The sequence below is a fragment of the Protopterus annectens genome, chromosome 4.part0, assembly GCF_019279795.1.
Source record: "Protopterus annectens isolate FY-2018-M chromosome 4.part0, PAN1.0, whole genome shotgun sequence".
In the NCBI taxonomy this organism is placed as follows: Eukaryota; Metazoa; Chordata; order Ceratodontiformes; family Protopteridae; genus Protopterus; species Protopterus annectens.
In genome coordinates this window covers 1872424716-1872445895 of record NC_056733.1, presented here as the reverse complement: position 1 = coordinate 1872445895, position 21180 = coordinate 1872424716, and the positions used below count along the sequence as shown (strand labels likewise).

At 38.2% G+C, this 21180-nt stretch overlaps 1 protein-coding gene across 1 annotated transcript in view; it reads left to right on the top strand.

The window, feature by feature from the left end:
* LOC122800055 (leukotriene C4 synthase-like) overlaps window positions 1-2364 on the top strand; it is a 472737-nt gene extending 470373 nt beyond the window's left edge. Inside the window, exon 5 of the mRNA XM_044069541.1 lies at window positions 1831-2364. Within this exon, the coding sequence (XP_043925476.1) occupies window positions 1831-1969 (139 nt within the window). The 3' untranslated portion in view covers window positions 1970-2364. The remainder of the gene's footprint in view (window positions 1-1830) is intronic.
* Window positions 2365-21180: the final 18816 nt, after the last annotated feature.

The following is a 21180-nucleotide window of genomic DNA, read 5'->3' as shown; positions in this document are numbered from 1 at the left end:
TTCTGAAGGCTTAACAGCAGCTGTGGTTTTACCCCTGAGTGAAGGTATTTGGTGTGAACTTCATGAAATCTGATTTAATCACTTAAATATATGAATGAACTTTCTTAGATACTATTTTAATAACTTTCAGCATAAGACCCCTATTTCTAAGTGAGTCAAAGTAAATTGCTTTAATGTTCTTTTCCTTAACTTTACCATGGATTAATGCCACGCTACATTTTAATACTTAAAACATAGGACTGCATAACTTATTTCCGACAATGAATACTGTCAATATGACATATAGCTGGGCCCGTAATTGCTACATTTCCATAACGGTAAATTTTACTTTGAGGGATAAAGACAGCAACTGTGAAGGTAACATTTTGAGAAAATCATTTAGCTCCTTATTTGTGCATGTAATAACTAGCAGAATCAAATTAGATTTTCAGTCTGCATTTCATTAAAATTTAAGATTCAGTCATTTGCTTAACATTATTCAGTCATTTGATTGACATTAATTGAATTGTTTGTTTATATCTTTGTATGAATTTAGGCTGTTGTCTTCTGCTCACTAAAATTAATTTGAGTGACAGTATTACAACCTTTTAATGCACTGTGTGCCACAATTATGCTCAAAAATCAGGGAAAAGAGTTTTATTCAGCACCTTTCAAAAATGCTAAACAAGTTTTATTAAGCACCCCTCACTGCTGTTAAGCACAAGTCAAGCAGGAGATAATTAACAACAGTCAGTGATGACCACAGAAGAGCATTGGGAAGCTGGTAAACACTTCCTTCAGAATAGTTTTAACAGTTTTTAAAGATATGCACATTTACCACTGCTATTCTGTGATGCCAAATCACTATGCAGTAGTGTTGAGTGTGTTACAGCTATGCATCCTATAAAGCACTTAGAGCTCCTACTCTCTTTTTTACACTTTTGCAGTACATGGAACATATAAAGTTCCATGCAGTACAAATAAATGTCAGGCTCTCACTGATCATATCCCTTATTATATGTTTTCGGCATGGATGTCAAGATTCACCTCACAAACTTCACTATTGAGGTGAATTTCTTGACATTCATGTCTCAAACACATAACAATCTGGTTATGATACGAGACTTGAAGCCAGATTCATTAACGCCTACAACTAACAACAACTAAGAATAAACTAAATATACAATATCTGTATTCAAGAACTTCCTACCATATTTCCTGTCCTTTTTGGACACTTAGAAAACTACACTAAGTATACATGTAGTATACACTTTGTGGTAACCTTTATGAATCCCCCTCAGTATTTCACACTGCAAGAAAATCAGTAAGAAAACTAAAATTGGGAGGAAGAAGGTGTGATTAATGTTTGTGTTGTCTGTTCAATCAGAACGGTGCACACTTAATGCACACTTAGTGCAGGCGTTAATGAATCCCAGGGAAAATCTTAATCCCTTATATTTAGCTCAGGAAAAAAGCTGCGTACTATTTATTTCTGTGAAAATCAAAGTCATGCTCAAATATATCTTGGCAGTAGGAAAATAAACACATATATAAACACATTTGGTATATCATTCTTTCTTTTAGTGAAAGCACTGGTCTGCCATCAACTGAAATGATTACAGTGTAGTTACTTCATACTGTTGTTCATAATAACACATCTTCAAAGAAAATAATAGAATTCTTGACAACAACTTGAAAAAAGACCTAAGCTCCTGGTTTTCCTAAAAGAACAGAAAGTGTGCTTTTTATGTCTAGCTAATTATTATTGTTTTCTTTGAACAATTCCTAATCATTGCATATAAAGGAATACAGTCAAAATGATTGTTTCACTCTTTCCTGACGCACATGTAGGTTGGGACCAATGTACCTGAATGCTGGAATTCTCTGGGCAATGGCTGGCTTATCCTCAGTTGGAATCCTTAACTTCCTCCTCCTTCATTACCTAAAAGTGAACATTCTTCGAGGGATTGGACAGCTCTTTGGATTGTAAATGTAAAAGAATTTGTTACAGACCCGATAACTCTTTTATCACCACATAAGAAGTTACAAAGCAAAATGATTAAAATTATGCTAAACCACTGAAATGCTACTGTTCTGTTATAAGCAAGCCATCAATAGTTACTAATTTGCAAAGATTAGGAATGTAAAAAGGTAAAAAACAATATTTTGTATTGTGATGCAAGTTTTTATGTGTATTTCTAATGCTAGCAATGTATCATTTATTGAGTTATGGTATTTTTATTGGAGACAACTATAAAACAAACAAGCAGTATTAATTTTTTACATTGTAAATTTTCTTATTGATTTGAAAACTTCTGCATGTACATCATAGATCAATATAAAATCATGATTAAATGCATTTGCAAAATGGGTATAAAACTTAAATATGTTCTTGTTTGAAGAAGTAACTGTTTGCATGTACTATAACACAATAATTTGAAAGAAATACAGCAGATTCTTCACATTAAATACTATGCTGGATTAAGAGATGAGGTACACATCCAACAGTGTGATCTCTGCAGGTTATCTCTGAGCACTTCAGAGACCACTGGAGAAGCATATTGACATCAGCAGAAATTGGATGCAAGGTACAACATAGTATGATAACAATGTCAAATATACAAAGATAAAACTGTCAAATGTAGTTAACACAGGAAAGGTGATCTTACACATGTATAAAATAAAGTAGAAACAGACATTAGTGTATAGACACATAACACACAGACACATCATTACACACACACACACACACACACACACACACACACACACACACACACACACACACACACACACACACACACACACACAGAGTCTTGGTTTTGTTAGCACGTGTATACTGGTCAAGTGATTTTTGCTGTCAGAATTGTCTAATCAGGCTATCATTAACATAAGGGCAAATTCTACATCTACCAAACTTGGTGGTGCCTGATGGTTCCTTACCCATCCCTTTTTCTAAAATACCTTTAATGTTTGTGTCCACCTTGTATATAAATAGCGGGGCTTCCCCCCACTGATTTAAACAATACTTCATCAGTTTTAAGGATGGACCAATTATTTGTAATAATATTTTTTTTTAGCTGCCTATTAATTTCTTTAAATCTAATAGCTATGGCATTTTGAAACATATTCTTGTTTGGACCATCAGTTAATGACAAGGGGTCCTGCCCCCCAACATTAATTGATTCCCTGAAATTGGTGGCTATTTGGTGTCCCTCTTCTCAATTACTTCACGTCTAAGTTTGTTCAAATGATCAGGTGGGCAACCCCTCTCAATAAACATATTTCACATAATTTCCAGTTTCTTTAGAAGCATTTTGTCATCCAAGACCATTTTAGCTACCCTAATGTATTGACCCTTCACAAGGTTTGTCTTCAGTACGAAGGGTGACTGCTGTTGTAGTACAAATATGAGTTGTAGAAGGTCTCTTTTCTGTATATGGAAGAAGCAAACTGGTCATCCTCTGTAGTCAAGTGTACACCAAGTTAGTAAATAGTTTTAACACTGTTTTCATGTGTAAATCTTAAAAAAGTAGGCTACCTGTGAAGTATGTTAAGAAATTGTCTAATTCTTCTGATCTTCCTTTCCAAATTACAAAGATATCATCCAAAAATCTACAATAGAATGCCTATAAATCATTGTAGGGTTTTTGAGGATGAACTGTTTTTCCCAGGTGAGCATGACAAGGTGATTATTGCTGTTAATGATATTATTATTCATGATTTACTGTTTGACCATTACAACTACAAATATGATAGCATTTACAAGTCTGTGAACAACCATGCATTAATTGTACAAAAGAAAAAGACAAAGAAATTAGTAAGGGATAACAATGATTATGCCCAAGGGAAAGTGTACCCAATACCTGACACTAAGTACAAAGATAATATAGAGGCAGGTAAAGAAATAAACAAGGACTCAAGGCAGGAGCAATAAAATAGAAGGACGTGATGATTTGTTAGGTAGACAACATTTAGAAGAAGTTACCAATGTTGCTAACCCCCTGTTCATTCCCGTTTGGAATTTCCCCCTTTGGATCTCCCTGTGCTTCCCAGGAGGTTGGAGAGATTGAAAAATCAAGGTTTCTGTCAGGAAGTTTACTCCCTTGATGATTTTCACTTAAGGTCCAATCACCAAACAGGATGGGAAAGGGGAGTTCAGGAAAATTACAAAGAGAGAAGACAAAAACAACAAAAGAAAAAGGAAAATGTGGTAAGTCAGATTAAGGATGATGGCATCATCTCAACTGATGTAGAATAATTACCAGAAGAGGGTTCACCATATTTAACTACAGTGACTTAGAGATCGATTCCAACTACCTTACACTGTTTGACAAGGGTTTTAAGTTTGTCCCAAAGAGAAATGGAAATGTTTCAAATGTTATTTTAGAAATCAAACTGGTCACTAGGCAATTGAATCTATCCTACATACATAGAGGGATTGAGAACACATACCCGAGTTTGTCAGTGAAAAAGAAGACTGTGTTTAACCCTCACCCTAATCAAACAATTCATTTGTTTGAGAAGGCTTCTGACAGAGACTTTTGATTGTCTATTTTCAGAAGAAAAGATATTCTCTTCAAATTTGACCAGAGAAGAACATACACTGTTAGATAAACTGACAAACAACAAAAAAGTCAGAATTATGAAACCTGATAAGAGAGGGGGTTATGATAGCTAATCAGACTATGTGGGGAAAATTTTTTAAATGTTACAGCATGAAAGTAGCTTCACCCCAGTATCCAGGAATGAAAAAAAATGTTGCATACAAAAGTATAGACTTATGTCTGAAGGATGCACTGGTACAGAGGGTTATTACTGGTGAAACCCACAACTATTTGATGAATAAACCTCCACTTACACCAGCTGTTTTTGGAATACCCAAGACACATAAAAATTAATGGACCTCCCTACAAGTTAATTGTACCTGCACAGAAATGCAAGACCTAACCTTTGGCAGTTTATATTGATAGGAGAATAAAAGCAATTTTAAATGATTACCCACATATTGAGACACACATGGGCCTTTTTTGAACAAACTAAACCCTGACCTATGGAGAGAAGAATATAGTTTTTTAACTATGGATGTTATTGAGCTCTTCTCATGTATTCAGTTTTTTGAAGAGGCCCTTGTGGAGTATAAAGCCCTTAAGGCAAGGGAAGTCAGACTTTTGGTTGAACTGATGGAGATGGTTCTCTGGAACAGCTTTCTACATTTTGAGTGTGAATGTTACAGACAAGTGAGCAGAGTGGAGATGGGTGCACCGTGTGCCCCTATTTTTGCTAACTTTATCATACTCACCTGGGAAAAAATAATTAATGTTGGGGGTCAGGACCCCTTGCCTTTAACCAACGGTCCAAACAAGAATATGTTTGAAAATGCTATGGCTATTAGATTTAATGAAATTAGTAGGCAGGTAAAAAATATTTTTACAAACAATTGGTCCATCCCTAAAATTGATGAAGATGTGTTTAAATCAGTGTGGGAAGCCCAACTATTTATATACAAGGTGGACACAAACATTAAGTTGGACACAAACATTAAGGGTATTTTAGAAAAAGGGATGAGGAAGGATCTGTCAGGCACCATCAAGTGTGATAGATGTAGATTTTGCCCTTATATTAATGAAAGCAGAGGGTTTTTTTTCAGGTCAATTATTGGAAATCAAAAGGGAACTGCAAAACTAAAGGACTGGTTTATCTAGCAGTTTGTAATCAGTGTCAGGCTTATTATGTGGGGAAAACAGAAAGGAAATTAGCAAAAAAGAATTTACGAACACATATGATTTGAAAAGAGTTAAAAAAAATACTGCAACATTTTAACTATTTACTTCTTCTGAATATTTGTCCAAAATTATGTACACAGTCATTGTTATGTACAATACAATGTATTTTGAAATATCTGCTATTTACTATTTTATTGTAACCTAATACCTAGTTACTTACTGTTTGTGTTTATTTTTATTGTAACCCTTAACTTTGTTATTACTGTTGTGTTCATTGGAGCTTTTCTCCCCGGGCCTCTACTGAAAATGGACATACATCCAGTTAGTCTAGCCCGGTCAACAAATGTAAAATAAAAATAAATAATATAAACATTGCTTTGTTTAAACACTCCTTAACCTGTACTGGTTTAACAAAGTTTGAGTTTGGTATTTCGGAGACAGTTCCACCCAATGCTAGAGGCAGATACTAGGTAAATAAATTGGAATATAGGGAACTGCTCTGGCAAATATAATTGGACACTACAGTTAAAACTGGCTTGATTGAATATATTTCTATCCAGCCAGTTCTTAAGATGAGAGCATCTAAACTGTGAGAATGTTTGTACAAAAGGTATAAAAAGACTACACAAACTATCATCAATATATATTATGCTCTTTGTACTGTTTTTATATATGTTTTATATTTATATTTTTTATTCTCATAAGTTTTATATAATAAGGTTTAAATATCTGTCCAATCTTTATCTGAGTGCTGCTCCAGACTTGGGTTAATATACCTTTAACACAATCAATTAATCAACTGCTGGATTATTTTATTGGTATACTGCTTGACTATTTAAATGAGATTTGAAACAATGGTTTGAATGTTTTGATGAAGTCCTGAGTTTTGGGGACAAAAGCGCTCAACATGATGCATTTTTAGTTTGTTCCTTTACATTAAATACAGATTTTTAGCTATCCTTAGTGAATTTATTACATACTCGCAAGAGAGATTCTCTTCTGTTTTGGCTGCACTGGACTACACAGACCTAATACAGGTTAATGGTTACTGCTTTTGGTCGCACACACTTTCTTTTGATATTAGTTACTTTGTACTGTCATGCTTTCTGTAGAAAAATCTAAAGCCAGCCTTGCTGTGCTTGCTGTCAACAGTAACAGTATTGTAAACTTTGTTTGAGATGTTGCCCATAAGCTTTGCTCTGCCCCATTGTCCAACATAAGACTATTGCAAACCTTGACTGGTCTACTCTCCACTGTGAGGCTGCAGCACTTCACTGCTACACCACCTATAGCAAGCCCATTGTTTAGCTCACGCTGTTGTGCTTCATATGATAATACTACTGCAAAGCCTCTTGCAGTCTCCTGCGCCCACTAAGTCATTAATACTTTTCAGCTACATACTGGAAGATCATTCGTCAAATGAATATAAATGCAATGCTTCAGGGATACGTATTAAAACTAGGTGCACCAAATGTTAACCTCCCATTATACTTTAACCCCAAAGGCTGGAAGGTACTCTAAAACTGATGCCAATGAGGCATAATTGTACAGACTTTCGAGGTCCATATGAACATACTGAAGAGCAATTGTAAATTTCTTCAGGGCATGAATTTGTGGGCTGCTTTTCAATGAACTTACAGTACTGGTGCAGTTGTTGACATTGAACTGTAATTTAAATTCTTGCATTAGCGTGTTACTTTAAGATGTGTCATATAATTGTATCTGCATTTTCTTGTAATATATAATTGCTTGCTGCTTTAAGATGTACTGAAAACTGTATTCTGCTGTTACATGTCAGGCTCATTGTTTTGGATTTTCTCTTCTGAAGCTCAAGGCATAGCTGAAAAGGACTTTGTGGGCAGTTTACCTACATGGCAAAAAACAAAAAATAGGAATACATAAAACAAACAAAGAAATAAATATTTCTATTAAGGATAAGAATGCTGTCCATATTAAGTCTATCAGTAAAACTGGTTGCTGTGTCTGCTCATGATTATGTCTGCTTTCATTGTGCAGGCCACATATGGTCACTGTATAGGCACTATAGTTGGTGTAAACCTGAATTTGAAACAGACATTAATATGCATTACAAACACAACCACAGTGAATGTCAAGTGATAAGATACTGCCAAGTAAAAAAAGTAGAGGAGTCCCAGAAGACAAAGCTGTAGCACAATTATTTTAATAAAAACAAACTTTGACAACAAATGGTGAGCACTTTCGCACCGAAGTGCTTCTTCAGACAAATAACATCACAGCAAAATACATTTATATAGTAAAACAGCAATCATCAATTATTAAAATGAACAATTATCACTTAACTTTTTATCACTTTTCCTTTCAGCACCAAAGCTCAAAATCCACTGAAGTTCTCTCTGTTCAGTATAATTCTTTAAATCACCACCTCTGGAATTGTTAAACACTACCACCATTACTTTAAAAATAAAACTATGTTTTTCCTGCTGATTTTCTCCTTTTGCTCTACTTGTCCTGATAACTTCCCTGCCCATACATTCTTTTTCCCTTCTCTAATCTTATCCAACCCCTCTATTTTATCCCCTCCCCCTTCATCACATGCCCTCCCCTGAACTTATTTCTAGACGTCGCAAACTATGGCGCCATTTTTAAAGCCTGATCAGAAGCGACACTATCTTTCTTCTACCCCCTGAACCGGTTCCCGTGGTAGTGCTGCTTGCGTCGCCTCCCGGTATGTTTAAACAAAGGGATAGCCTAACATACAGGCTTATCTGAACTTAGAAATGTGCTAAATACTGTACTCCTGGAAATGTATGTGGTTATGAATGCTACAAATGTCTTTTACCATTGAACTGACTATGATACAGCTGTTTACTGTTCTTATAACCGCGATTTTGGCTTGAGTCTAACTTTAACATAGTTCCTAAATAGCGACTGCAAATACCTATCACCAGCTGCTCTGGTGCCTCTTGAAGCTAGTTTAGTTTTCTTTACTTTTACATAGGCTACTAATGTATTTCATACTATCTGTGCCTATGGCTGTATAACGCTGACTGCTTTATGTACACCAACCACAAGGCGTTGCAATAAAACAAATAGAGACAGAGACTTCTGTTTGTACTCCCACCTAGAAACTGTTATCACTTTTTTGTGGAAATTATTTGCACCACATTACTGAAGTAGTAGCATATTTGGAGAATCACATGGCAACTAAACGCCATCCTAAGGACATCACTAATTGACCTGCCTGCATTATCTGCTCACAAAGTGATAGTTTCCACTCTTATGTGGAATTTTCGCATAGGCTATCAATGTTTTTTCACTTTTATGTGGAATTTATTTGCACAACATTACTGAAGCAGTAGCATATTTGGAGAATCACATGGCGACTACACGCAATCCTAAGGGCATCGCTAAATGACCTGCCTGCATTATCTGCACACAAAGTGATAGTTCATAGATTGTATGAGCCCGAACGAGGCTCCTTACCTTAGCGGTAAAAGCATACATTTACTGACCAAGCTAATGAACGCCACCAAAGTGGCCGCAACATGCATGCATTTAATTAAACTCGCTGAATGATCCTTTTTACAATCTAACCAGCCAGCCTGTACTTACAAGGTCACATTGGTACCCGACCAACAGTCAAGGCTTTTAAACTTATTACATTAGTGAATAAGAACCCAGTCTAGTACGGAAACTCTTTGTGATAGTTTAAGGCAGTGCTAAAGGCTCCGCATGAATTCTCTACGCTAATTTAATGTGTAGTCAGCCTTGGGCTAAGCAAATGTACTGACTGTTTTTCTGTTACTTAATGTTCTAATTTAATGGTGCCTTGGGCTAAAGTACAGTACTGAATGCTTTTTTCTGTTAACTAATGTCTAATTTAATGGTTATCTGCATTGTTATTTTAAGTGTTTTTTTCTGCCTGAAATGGGTTTAAGATTACCTGTTAGCTACTTATTCTCAAACCCCTTACTCATAAAACAGGCTGGGGTACTGCATTAGAATTGGAATTGTAGAGTGGTAGAGCTTTCAACTACTGTAACATATATTGCCTGCATTGCGTTGTTTATTAACTGTATTTGCTGCCCCCTACTAATACCTTTTATACCACACTCCCTCATTATACACACTCTTTCTATGTATATCCGTAGGTCTCTCTATCTACCTACTAAAAACATTTGCAAGAAGTCCTTCTCTTCTGATTATTCCTCAATTACACCTACCTCCATACCTGTAACTTCAAAACTTCCAAATAACCTAACTTTGTGTGTGTTTCCTCTCATTTTACAGTATATCACTCCAGAAGCTCCCTCCCTGCCTCTAAACTGAAAAGAACACCTCCTGCAAATCCTCTGATATTTCCCTGGATTTTTGCCTGCCAGCCTGAGCCTTTTGGACTACTGTGAGGACTCCCCAACACCATAATTTGTTGAATGTATGTAGACCTAAATCTAGTATTGTAATCTCTTAAATGTACTTGTCTGCCTCCCTGTGTGAGTGATTCAGCAGCCTACTGCAGACTGACATCTACTCTCCCCCCCTCCATGTCTTCTATGTCCACCGAAGTTTTCATAATGTCCTAGAAATTTTTATCATAGTGCACCATTAATGAGACCTGCTCCTCTTTCCTGCCTGCTATCTTCCTAGTTAACACTAGGTGGCAGCACCTTCCATCCTAACCCAGTAAAACCCTATTCCCAACTTGGCTTCATTTCTTTTGTAACTGACTGTATATCTCAATATCCTAGTTAACACTCTCCAAACGCTGGAAATAAACCCCCACCCCTCAAAGCACACACTAGTTGTACTAAAGCATCTACATTTACCTTTGTAAATTATTTCTCCCTTTATAGCAACCTGTTTAACTTACCTTCAAAACGGCAGTTGCTGATACTTTTTTCCTAGCATTCCCAAGAAACTAAACTTATAATGAATCAAAGAAACAAAAAGTGGAAACTGTACCAAAAACTAAAAAACCCCAGCACCCTCCAAGAATATAAACATCTTCGTAACCTGGCCAAACAATCAATAACAAAAGATTGCAAAAACTAGTACAGCAATCAGCAATACAAGCACTCAAACAATCCAAAGAAATCCTGGACATCCATCTCCTCAATACTCAACCCTGGTAATAATTCAAACACCTGCCCCAATCCTAACCTCTCAAGTCTAGAAATAGCCACTAACTTCAACACATTTTTCATCGACTGCATAGCTAAATTATCCTCCACTTTCCCCAATCCACCCACCAATACTAACCCCTCATAGACTCTTGTATTAGAGACTTGATAGGTGAGAAACCCCTTATTAGTTATAAAAATAAAAAATCTTTGAAACAACGCCTCTGTTATAGAGACAGTTACAATGAATTTCCCCGATCACAGTCTTTTACAGGGACTCGTCCCTGCGGCAGCTGTAGATATTGTGTTCATATAGATGGTACTAATGAAGTTATACATCCTGTCTCTGGACAAACTTTTTTCTTTAAAGTTAATCCTAATTGTAAGACCAAAAACCTTGTTTATTTAGCTACCGGCAAAGATTGCAACAGTTACTGTATAGGGAAAACTAATAGAATGCTCTTTGAGAGGATTCGTGAGCACCTTTATGCCATAAAAAAGTGTGATGCTACAAATGCTTTAGCTAAACGTGTTAGAATCGGACTTGCAACATAGTTTTGTTTTTAAAGTAATAGAGGTAGTGTTTAACAATCCCAGAGGTGGTGATTTAAAGAATTATACTGAACAGAGAACTTCAGTGGATTTTGAGGTTTGGTGCTGAAAGGAAACCTGGCCTCAATGACAGGGTTTCTTTAAGACCCATTCTAAAATCAGGGGATTTAGTTAAGTGATAATTGCTCATTTTAATAATTGATGATTGCTGTTTTACTATATAAATGTATTTTGCTGTGATGTTATTTGTCTGAAGAAGCACTTTGGTGCGAAAGCGCTCACCATTTGTTGTCAATGTTTGTTTTTATTAAAAGAATTGTGCTACAGTTTGTCTTCTGGGATTCCTTCTACTTTTTTACTTGAGAATTTTGCTCCTTTTTGGTCTCCCAGTCTAGCCTTTTGGAGGTATATTGAACTTTGATAAGATACCGCCCTTATTCTGTCTGCAATAGTACCATATGTGGTAAGTGTGGTATCTCTGCACACTTGATTCCTCTGTAATTACACACCATGTAGATGCTGTCCTCCATACATTATTAGTTACCTAGAGTAACTTATATGTTTGCATTTTAAAAATGGAGAAAGGTAGCGTGGGCAAGGTTCCAGTGTACAGTGTAGTATCCTATGTGGCCATGTCAACGATGACTTACAAACTGTACAAGCTTGCCATGCATGCAAATATTTCTTATAAATCAGATGCATAGGTAATCCATAACAATCTTGCTAGATAAGCATAGATTGATTGTTATGCACATGCCAATGTACATAGCATATCAGGCTGACTGAGCTCTGTTTACTAAGGACTATTCACTGAAAACCACTCAGCAATAGTCTTCTTGGAGTGCCATACCTGGCCATGTAATGGATTCTTTAGGGACTAAAAACCGTACAAGGTTTGTAGCAGACTTACTTCGGTCATCACAGCAAATTAATGTTACTGACTTGCAAACAGTATACTCTGAGCAGCAAGCTGGAGCAATACAGGCAATAGGCTTATAATGAGTAGCCTGAGTGTGTGCTGAATGTTGATTACATTAAAAAGCTGTTAAGTACATTTCCATGGTGCTATAAAATGTAATCTGTTGTGTTTAACACATTATACTGTTGGCCTAGCAATGACTTTGGGCTGTGTGAGTTTTGCTACAATGTTCCATGCCATATGCAATCTGTATTCTTGTTTTTATACAGAGTGAGGTTCTAAGTCCATAGGTTCATAGGTTCATAGGTAGATACTAGGCTATCTGCCCTGGGCATTTATAAGCCTAGCCAGAGTGTATTTGGCTTCCGCCTCCCTATTAGATTAGCCTACTGTGCCTCTGCAAAGTAGGTCACAGAAGGTACCCTTTTAAGATTAGTTTACTGTGCCTCTGTCTAGCAGGGACACAGAAGAGATCCCAGGGGTGAATTTGCGATTTCCCATCCACACGTCCAGATTTCGCTTGAAGAGGGTCGGCGAGGGGCTATGTCTAACATGAACTGGGATTCTATTCCAGAGTGAGGAGAGCCTCTGGGAAATGAATCTGTCCCTCCAGCATGTCCTATTTATTTTTGTGCTGAGGTTTAGGTCCCTGGAGAGTGTAGCTCTAAGGGACTTGGATTTTTTGAGGTGGAGCATGTCCATTAATTCTGGGTTTGACATGGCTTTGCACTTCAGGCATAGATTGGCTCTGAGTAGGCGGTAAGCAACTGAGTAGAGCTGGAGTTTCTTTAGTCGAGTTGCATAGGACATCTGTTTGTAGCCCATGATCCTCTTGGTGAGGTACTTTTGGGGTCTCTCCAGTTGCTGCAGGTGTCGGGTAAGGTACATCCCAAAAGGGGCATTGTATTCAATTATGGGCCTGATGAGTGACGAGTAGAGGGGCACAATGACCTCTCTTGATCTAGATGCGAACCCTTTCGTGATAAGGTGGGCTATATAGAAGGTCTTTCTAACCACTTTGGCAACGTGATTATCAAAGGAGAGATTACTATCTACATTGGCCCCAAATCTCTAATTACTTCTTCTGTACTTAATGGATTACCACCTATGTGGTAATTTGTGGGCACCTTGTTTTTCCCAAAGGGGATGACTATGCACTTTTTAGCATTTAGCTTGAGGCCATGGCTCTGGCACCAAGCAACCGTCTCTGTGAGACCCTTTTGGAGGATGCTTGTGTCAGCTGGAGATTCGATTATGGCCCCCAGTTTTCAGTCATCTGCGAACTTTGTCAGCCATAATCCCCCCGTGTTAGCCTGAACCTCAGAGAAGTATATACTGAACAAGAGAGGTCCCAGAACTGAGCCCTGTGGGATGCCACTTGTAACTGGTTTGGATTCAGATATGGCACCTGCGATTCTGACCATGTGGGTTCTATCTCTGAGCCAGTTTGCAACCCATCTTGTGATATAGGGGTTGATATTTAAGCTGGTAAGCTTATTTATGATGCCCAAGTGGGGTACTGTGTTGAAGGCTTTTGCGAGGTCCAGGTAGGCTGTGTGGACTACTTTGCCCTCATCTATGACTTTGGTAACTGTTTCAAAGAAATCAACTAGGTTTAAGAGGCAAGATCTGCCCTTAAGAAAGCCGAATTGGGTAGGGTCCAGTGTCTGGAGGCTCCCAATGTCTTTGTTTATGAGTTCCATGATAATACGCTCCATAGCTTTACAGACCAGACTAGTCAAGCTTATGGAGCGATAGTTTCCGGGGTCCGTTGTGGCACCACCTTTGTGGAGTGGGACCACTGTAGCTGTACGCCATTCTTTGGGTACATATCCTGTAGTAAGGCTAAGTCTGAACAGTGACTTAATGTGAGGGTTGAGTTCTTCTTGGAGCTCGTGTAAGACACAGCCCGGGACACTGTCCAGTCCCATAGATGCTGTGTTTTTTGCTTTGGAGAGGGCAGCTTTCACCTGTGCATCTGTGATGTCAGGGAGGTTACATTCAGTTGGGATAGGCATTTGCTCCTTTGGGGGGAAGGGGGGGGGTTTGTGCTGAATCTGTCTGCCAGGATGTTGGCTATGTCTGTAGGTTCAGTATATTTTGTACCATTATGCAACAATTCAGAGCATATCTGGGAGTTTCCACCCATGTTCCTGACATAACTAAAGAAGGCCTTGTGATTATCTTTAGTGTCTAGGGCAATTTTTCTTTCGAAACTGGCCTTTGATGATTTTATGAGGGAGCTACGTTTTTTGCTAATACTGATCAGAGATGCCTTCCCTTTTTGGGATTTTGCTCTGTCATGTAGTAGCTTCCTCCTTCTGTTGTATAGCTTATTTATGGCTGGGTCCACCAGACCAGTCTCCTGTTTTTGGAGGAGTGAGTCTTGGTTTTATTTGGGATAGCACGATCCATGCATTCCTGCAGGTGCTCATAGAATGCATTTGTACAGGATTCTGAGGATTGGGCTGTATTATCCTCTGGCCCAGGGGCTTTGAAGGATTCCACCTCAGTCTTGAAAAGTGCAAAGTTGGCTTTTGAGAAATTCTTTACAGTGATTTCCTTGGCTGGGGGTGGGGATGGGATATGGATGTCCAGGGAAATTTGTTTATGGTCTGATCTTACCAATGAGGGATTTACCTCTGGTGTGGAACATAGAGTCCCAATGTTGGTGATGACCAGGTCCAATATGTTGTTCCCTCTTGTGGGAGTGGTGACCAGTTGTTCCATTGTGTTAAGAGTTTATAAATTCAAGGAACCATTGGGCGAGGGTGTTTGGGCTTGAGTAGTTTTCCCAGTCAATGTTTGGGTAGTTGAAGTCACCCAATAACATAGTGTTTGGAGAGACCTTCATATTCTCCAGTGTTCTCAGGAATGCCAAGTGGGGCTCCTGTAATAGGGAGGGTGTTCTGTAGCAGGCTACAAACTGAAAGGCAGTTTTACCCGCTGTTAGTTGCACAAATCTCATGCTTTAGACAAGCATGTACTCTTTCGACCCAACACAATTGCTTTTCTGAATTCTGCATTGCATCTTGTCCTACCACATGTTCATTCAAGGCTTCATAAAGGAATGCAATTTTCATTCATTAAAAACTTCATCCTGTTCTCAAACTGTAATCTGATCTGTTTAAAAGCACAAAATAAATGTTATTTGCAAATATGATATCCTTGCTATACACAAAATACACAACTTAATTTTCATATGCTCTTTAACAGTTGCATTTAGTTTAACCAGCTCCACATAGTAATGAAACATCTGTTCATCTGAGGAATTTTATTTTGGAGGAGGGAAGGAAAACATGCAGATGCTGAGCTGAACTGACATTATTTGCATACTATGTAATGTAAGCATTCCAGTATCTCAAATTGAAGCCTATGTCACTGCTGCAGGACATTCTAGCATACCTTGCAATTTAATATTGTCATTAATTCATTTGTACACACTGCTGTATTCATAAACAGTGTTGATTTCTTAAATGTTGTTTTTCTTTCAGCTTTTCGACGGTTAGGGGTCACCACAGCGGAACTTCGGTCCGCTAATGATTGGCAGTAGATTTTTTTACGGGTGCCGAGGTGCCAGCTCAATGCCTAACCTTCAACGAAGGCACCCCATTCTATGCATGTGTTTCAAATGCCACTTGACCGCGGGGAGTACATGCAGACTCCACACAGAAGGCACTCCAGCAGAGAATCAAATGGGAGAACCTCTTGCTGTGAGGCAACAACACTACCGCTGCACCACCACGGCTTATTCCAGTGTTGATTTCTTAAATGCTAAGTTTAATTCTGATGAGATGCATAACATCTAAAATACAGATAGAAAACAAGTAAAAGCCCTCATCTTGCTAGCTGTGACCCGTGGAACCATGAACTGTTTTCAGCCATGACTTGGACTGCGTGGGCAAGACCAAATGCAATATATCTATACATTTTCTATTTAATTCACTCTTATTTTCTAGCTCTCTAGACAATGTAGTCTAACCAGTCAAGGAGAACATTTTCAGAGGTGGTAAGAAATCAGAGTGCTTGGAGAAAACCTACAGAATGGGAAAATATGCAAACGCCACCCACAGAACCTCCTACCCTGGACTTGTAAGAGATCTTACCACAATGCCATCATACTCCTTTTAAAAACAACAATGAAAGAAACATAAAATGTGACAGTTTGCACAACAAAATTGCAATATACAGAATTTGTTTCATAAGAACAATATCACACTCCCATTTCTGCATGTATTTCTGTTGTGTGGATACAGGAAATGGAGATGGACAGATAGATAGACAGATACCTGAACATGGCCCTTTTGGTCATTCTGCCTACCCGGTTATCTAAATAAACATATACACACTCCGAGTGCATAGACCCGTGACTGTAGCTACAGATCCATTGCACCTTCCATACAATGACCTATACAGACTTTAATAACTTTGATATCGTTACCCAGTATCATGTCTAATGTGTCAGATTGTGTGCCTTAGGGTATGTCTTTTGCCATATTATCATTTAGTGTAAATGATTTTGCAAATATTGGACAAGAAAAAAAGACTTCATTAAAAAACAAGTCTACCAGAGTGAAAGAGTAATAGTTTTTTACAGCTGTTAGGTAAGACAGCACCTTACCAGAATGAAGTACATTATTAATACACTGTCTGGTCAGAAGACTTGTATTTTGAGAATATTTGTGAAAAATATTGATCACAAAGATTTGGGTGGCCACGGTGGTGCAGTGGTTAGCATTGTCACCTCACAGCAAGAGGTTATCCGGTTTGATCTTCGGCTGGGGTGCCTTCTGTGCGGAGTCTGCATGTCCTCCCTGTGGTTGCGTGGGTTTCCTCTGGGTGCTCCGGTTTCCTCCCCTATCCCAAAGACATGCAGTAGGTGGATTGGACACTCTAAATTGGCCCTAGGTGTGAGTGCGTATGTGTGTGTGTGCCTTCTGTGGAAGGTTGGGTGCCGGGCTGGCAACTCGACACTGTAAAACTCCACTGCCAATCATGAGCGGACAGGTGATCCGCTGTGGAGACCCCTAACTGGGAAAAGCCAAAAGAAGAAGAAGATTGATCACAAAGATTTGTCTAAGTGTCTCATCTTATAACAATGTTTTCTAATTCACTGGAGCTTTTCTCCCCGGGCCTCCACTGAAAACGGGCTCTTCGTGGCCCAGGCCTCCACTGAAAACGGGCTCTTCGTGGCCCAATAGACATCCCTGGTTATCAAACTGAAATAAATAAATAAAATAATGTTTAAATTCATGTTGTGAATGCTTTGGTTTGAAAGCATGGTAGCATGTGTAATTTTTATTGAAACAGTTTGTTTTGCGAGATAATTGTTTTGATTATTATTAGTGAGAGAAACACAAACAATGTTTTTGAAACCTGATGTGCTGTAGAGAAAGTAGTATATTTAATTAGTTTATTTGGTGTGAAAGAAGATATCCTTCATGTTAATACATTACATTTTTTATGTCAAAATATATGTCCAGAACAATTTGCACATGTACCTTTCAGATTATAGCCTAGATGCTGCACATATTTTAGATTACTGTATGTTTATTGATTTTTTTTTTTTTGTTAACCAGGATAGCAGTTTCATCCGTCTGGATCCATAAAAGTAGACAATGTCTGCTTTGCTGGGCCTGTAGTGGTAACTTATTCCACTTCCTGGGATATGTGAATTAGGAAGCTATCGCTCTAGGAAAACTTGTTTATTTACTGGTGTAGATTTAGGTCGCTAGTACAGCTGTTTGTAGAACCACTGGTTTTGCAAAAAAATAGGTCAAATAGAATTAGATCTTTAATGGCTTATAAATCAAAAGGAGTAGCTTGAAGGCTATTGAGTATAAAGAGAGATGTACTAATCTGTTGGAATAATTAAAGCATTTAAGGTCTTTAATTTTCTTGTTTAAAAACTATTTGGGGGCCTTTCAAGTTGAGTGATATGCTTAGATTTGTACATGCCAGTGGAAATTGTATTGAATGGTGATTTTAAAAAGTGAAGAGTACAACAGAAAGATGATGTCTGTCTCTGTAAGCTATTCCCTTGGGAAATTAACTGGGACATATATAATGACTTCCTGACTACCATGAACACATGATAATAGAATGAGAGAGAGAGACAGACAGACAGAGTACTCCACATAAGTGCCCAGGTCTCATGACTTGATCTGCATGAAGTGGTAATTGTTACATAAGAGGAGGGAGTACCCTTTTTGCCAAACACTACTATGCTGAAGCTTGCATTTAGCTTGTGGCCACATTTGGTACATCAGGCATGTGCATATTTCAGCCAGTGTTGGAACAGTTTAATATCAGTACATGAGTGGATAACAGTGACCAGCTTGCAGCTGTCAGCAATCTTGGTCAACCACATTTCTAGAATAATGGTTTGAGTGTCTGCAAAATAAATAGCTAATTGGAATGGGCCTAGCACAGATACCTCACTAGTTAGAATTTTATATTCAGGTAGAGCACAATAAACATTCGCAATTTAGGATCTGCTGGATAGTCAATTTCCATTCCAGTGGAAAGTGTAAGGGTTTACATGAAGCTTGTCTATTTTTTTAATAATGGCAGCATGAAGAAGAGTGTTAAAAGCCCTTGCTAGGTCAAGAATTGTGCACAGACAGACAGACCACTGCCAAAGCCTCTCTAACCTTTTCAAAGAAGTTTACTAGGATCAGGAGACAGGGCCTGTCCTTTAAAAAAAAAACAGACCTAGTGGGTCTAGATCAGTTAAGTTGTCTGTGGCTGTATAAATGAGTTCTGCAATAACATGTTCTATGTCTTTGCATAAAAGGCAAGTGTGGTTGATGGACCTATAATTACCAGGGTCTGCAAAGGGCTCACCCTTGTGTAGGAAAATCACAGTGGCTGTTATCAGGGTATCAGGTACAAACTCTGTGGACAAGCTGAGATTGAACAATTTAAGTGTGGAGGCTCATATAGTGCATATTTGGCATTACGTGAGCCTCTACTTAAATGCAGCATGTTATGTTTTTTGTTACTGCAGAGGTATCATTTTAGCATTTGACAGAAATTTTTAGACTTGTTCCAAGGTGATTTCAGGGGAAGCAAAATTTTCAAGGATTCTGAAGACAATAATTTGGGTAAGTGGGGTAATGTTAGCCCTATATTTGCGTGCCTGTATGTTGGTTATATCCTTCAGATCAGAATGTGTGACATTAATATGGATGAGCTCAGTGCATTATTGGACATTATGCATCAATTTTCTGGCATAACTGAAGTAATTTTAAGTAAGGGATTGTGAGAGGAGAGGAACTGAGTTTATATGCTCTTCTATTTATCAAGAACTAATAAAAAGAGTACAGAGTAGCCAACGCCCTTCCAAGGAAGATTTGTGGTCTAAAGTCTTGTGGCAGGAGAGGATAGCCTACACCCTTCTAAGCTAGAAATTGCTGGTTGAATGTGTCTGTTATTCTGAAGTGTCTTAGTTTTGGCTTAAGCACTTGGGCTCTAAAGCCAGTTATTTTTACATTAGGAAGTTTTGTGGTCCTGACTCTTGTGGCGGGAGACTGTGGTCTACATCCTTCTAAGCTGGGAATTCCTGGTGAAGGCTTATTGTGCGAGTTATTCTAAGTGACTTGGTTCCGGTTTAAGCTTTTGGGTTCTAGACCAGTAATTTCACACTAGGAAGGTTTGTGGTCTACACTCACGTGCGAGTATTCTACTGAATTGCTGCTTTATTTAAACTGTTTTTTTTTTTTTTTGCTGTTGTGACTGCAATTTTCTGCACTTTGAATTTCTAGTACTTCTGCATTTTATAGCATAGGCTAGATTCAGGCTTGCTGAATCTAGACTGTTTGGTATCATTTGAACAATAAAACCAACTGAAAAATAAGTATTTTTAAAGCCTACATTGCACTTTGAGAACAGTATTCTGTTGAACTGCTGATTTCTTTAAACAGTTTTCTGCAGTTGTTACTGTGATTTTATGCACTTTAAATTTCTAGTACTTCTGCATTTTATAGCATAGGCTAGATTCAGACTTGCTGATTCTCGACTGCTTGGTATCACTTGAGCAATAAAACCAGCTCTCCACTGATATACTGAAAGCTCTGAGGCATCTGTTGCTTCCAACTATAAGTGTCTGTTTTTGCTCTTATGTTGCACTTTTAATTTGTATTTGCATTCTACTGTCTGTTTAAATTGTCTCAACTGTTTTTCACCACATTTTACTATATACTAAACTAGTTTAACTGTAGCATACCACAGTTCCAGGTTTGCTGTTTCTGGGACTGTTTTGTAACTTCTGAGCATCAAATTCAAACCATCCTTGTTGGAGAAGACCCTTTTGCACCCTTGTGGGAAGTGAGTGCTGTCTGGGTCCCATCTAATCAGAGATGATTGGACTAGAGCTCAGAGAGAGCATCCTTATCAGCTAGTTTGAGTTAAAAGGGTTATTTCTTGTTTTATTGAAGCCCCGTGTTTGCACTTGTTTGCATGTAGCACACCATTGTGTACTGCCATAGTGGTGGTTACATTTGGTGGTTATAGATGTAAACATTTTGCTTGTTAAATTTTCCCTTAGCACTTTGCTTGTGGTCCTCCAGAGGTTTTTCATGTCCTTGCTCAAATGTCAGGTGGAACACTAAGCCTAGCCTCAGAGGTACCAACACACCATCTACCCACTAGCCATTCTTAAGTGCGACCTTTTTTCCTGACCATATAAATTTACCTAACACTATGGATGAACAATTTGCCATTATTTATCTAGCCAGCTTGGTCAACATGGGGATCCTGAGGTAGTGTAGCAACTGCCTCATGTTCAACAACTCTTTCCTCCTAATCCACACAAACTAAATACTTGAGAAATGCAACTATATTAAGAACCTTGAATCCATGCTCTCTCACACACCAGTCAGTACATATGACAATGAGCAGG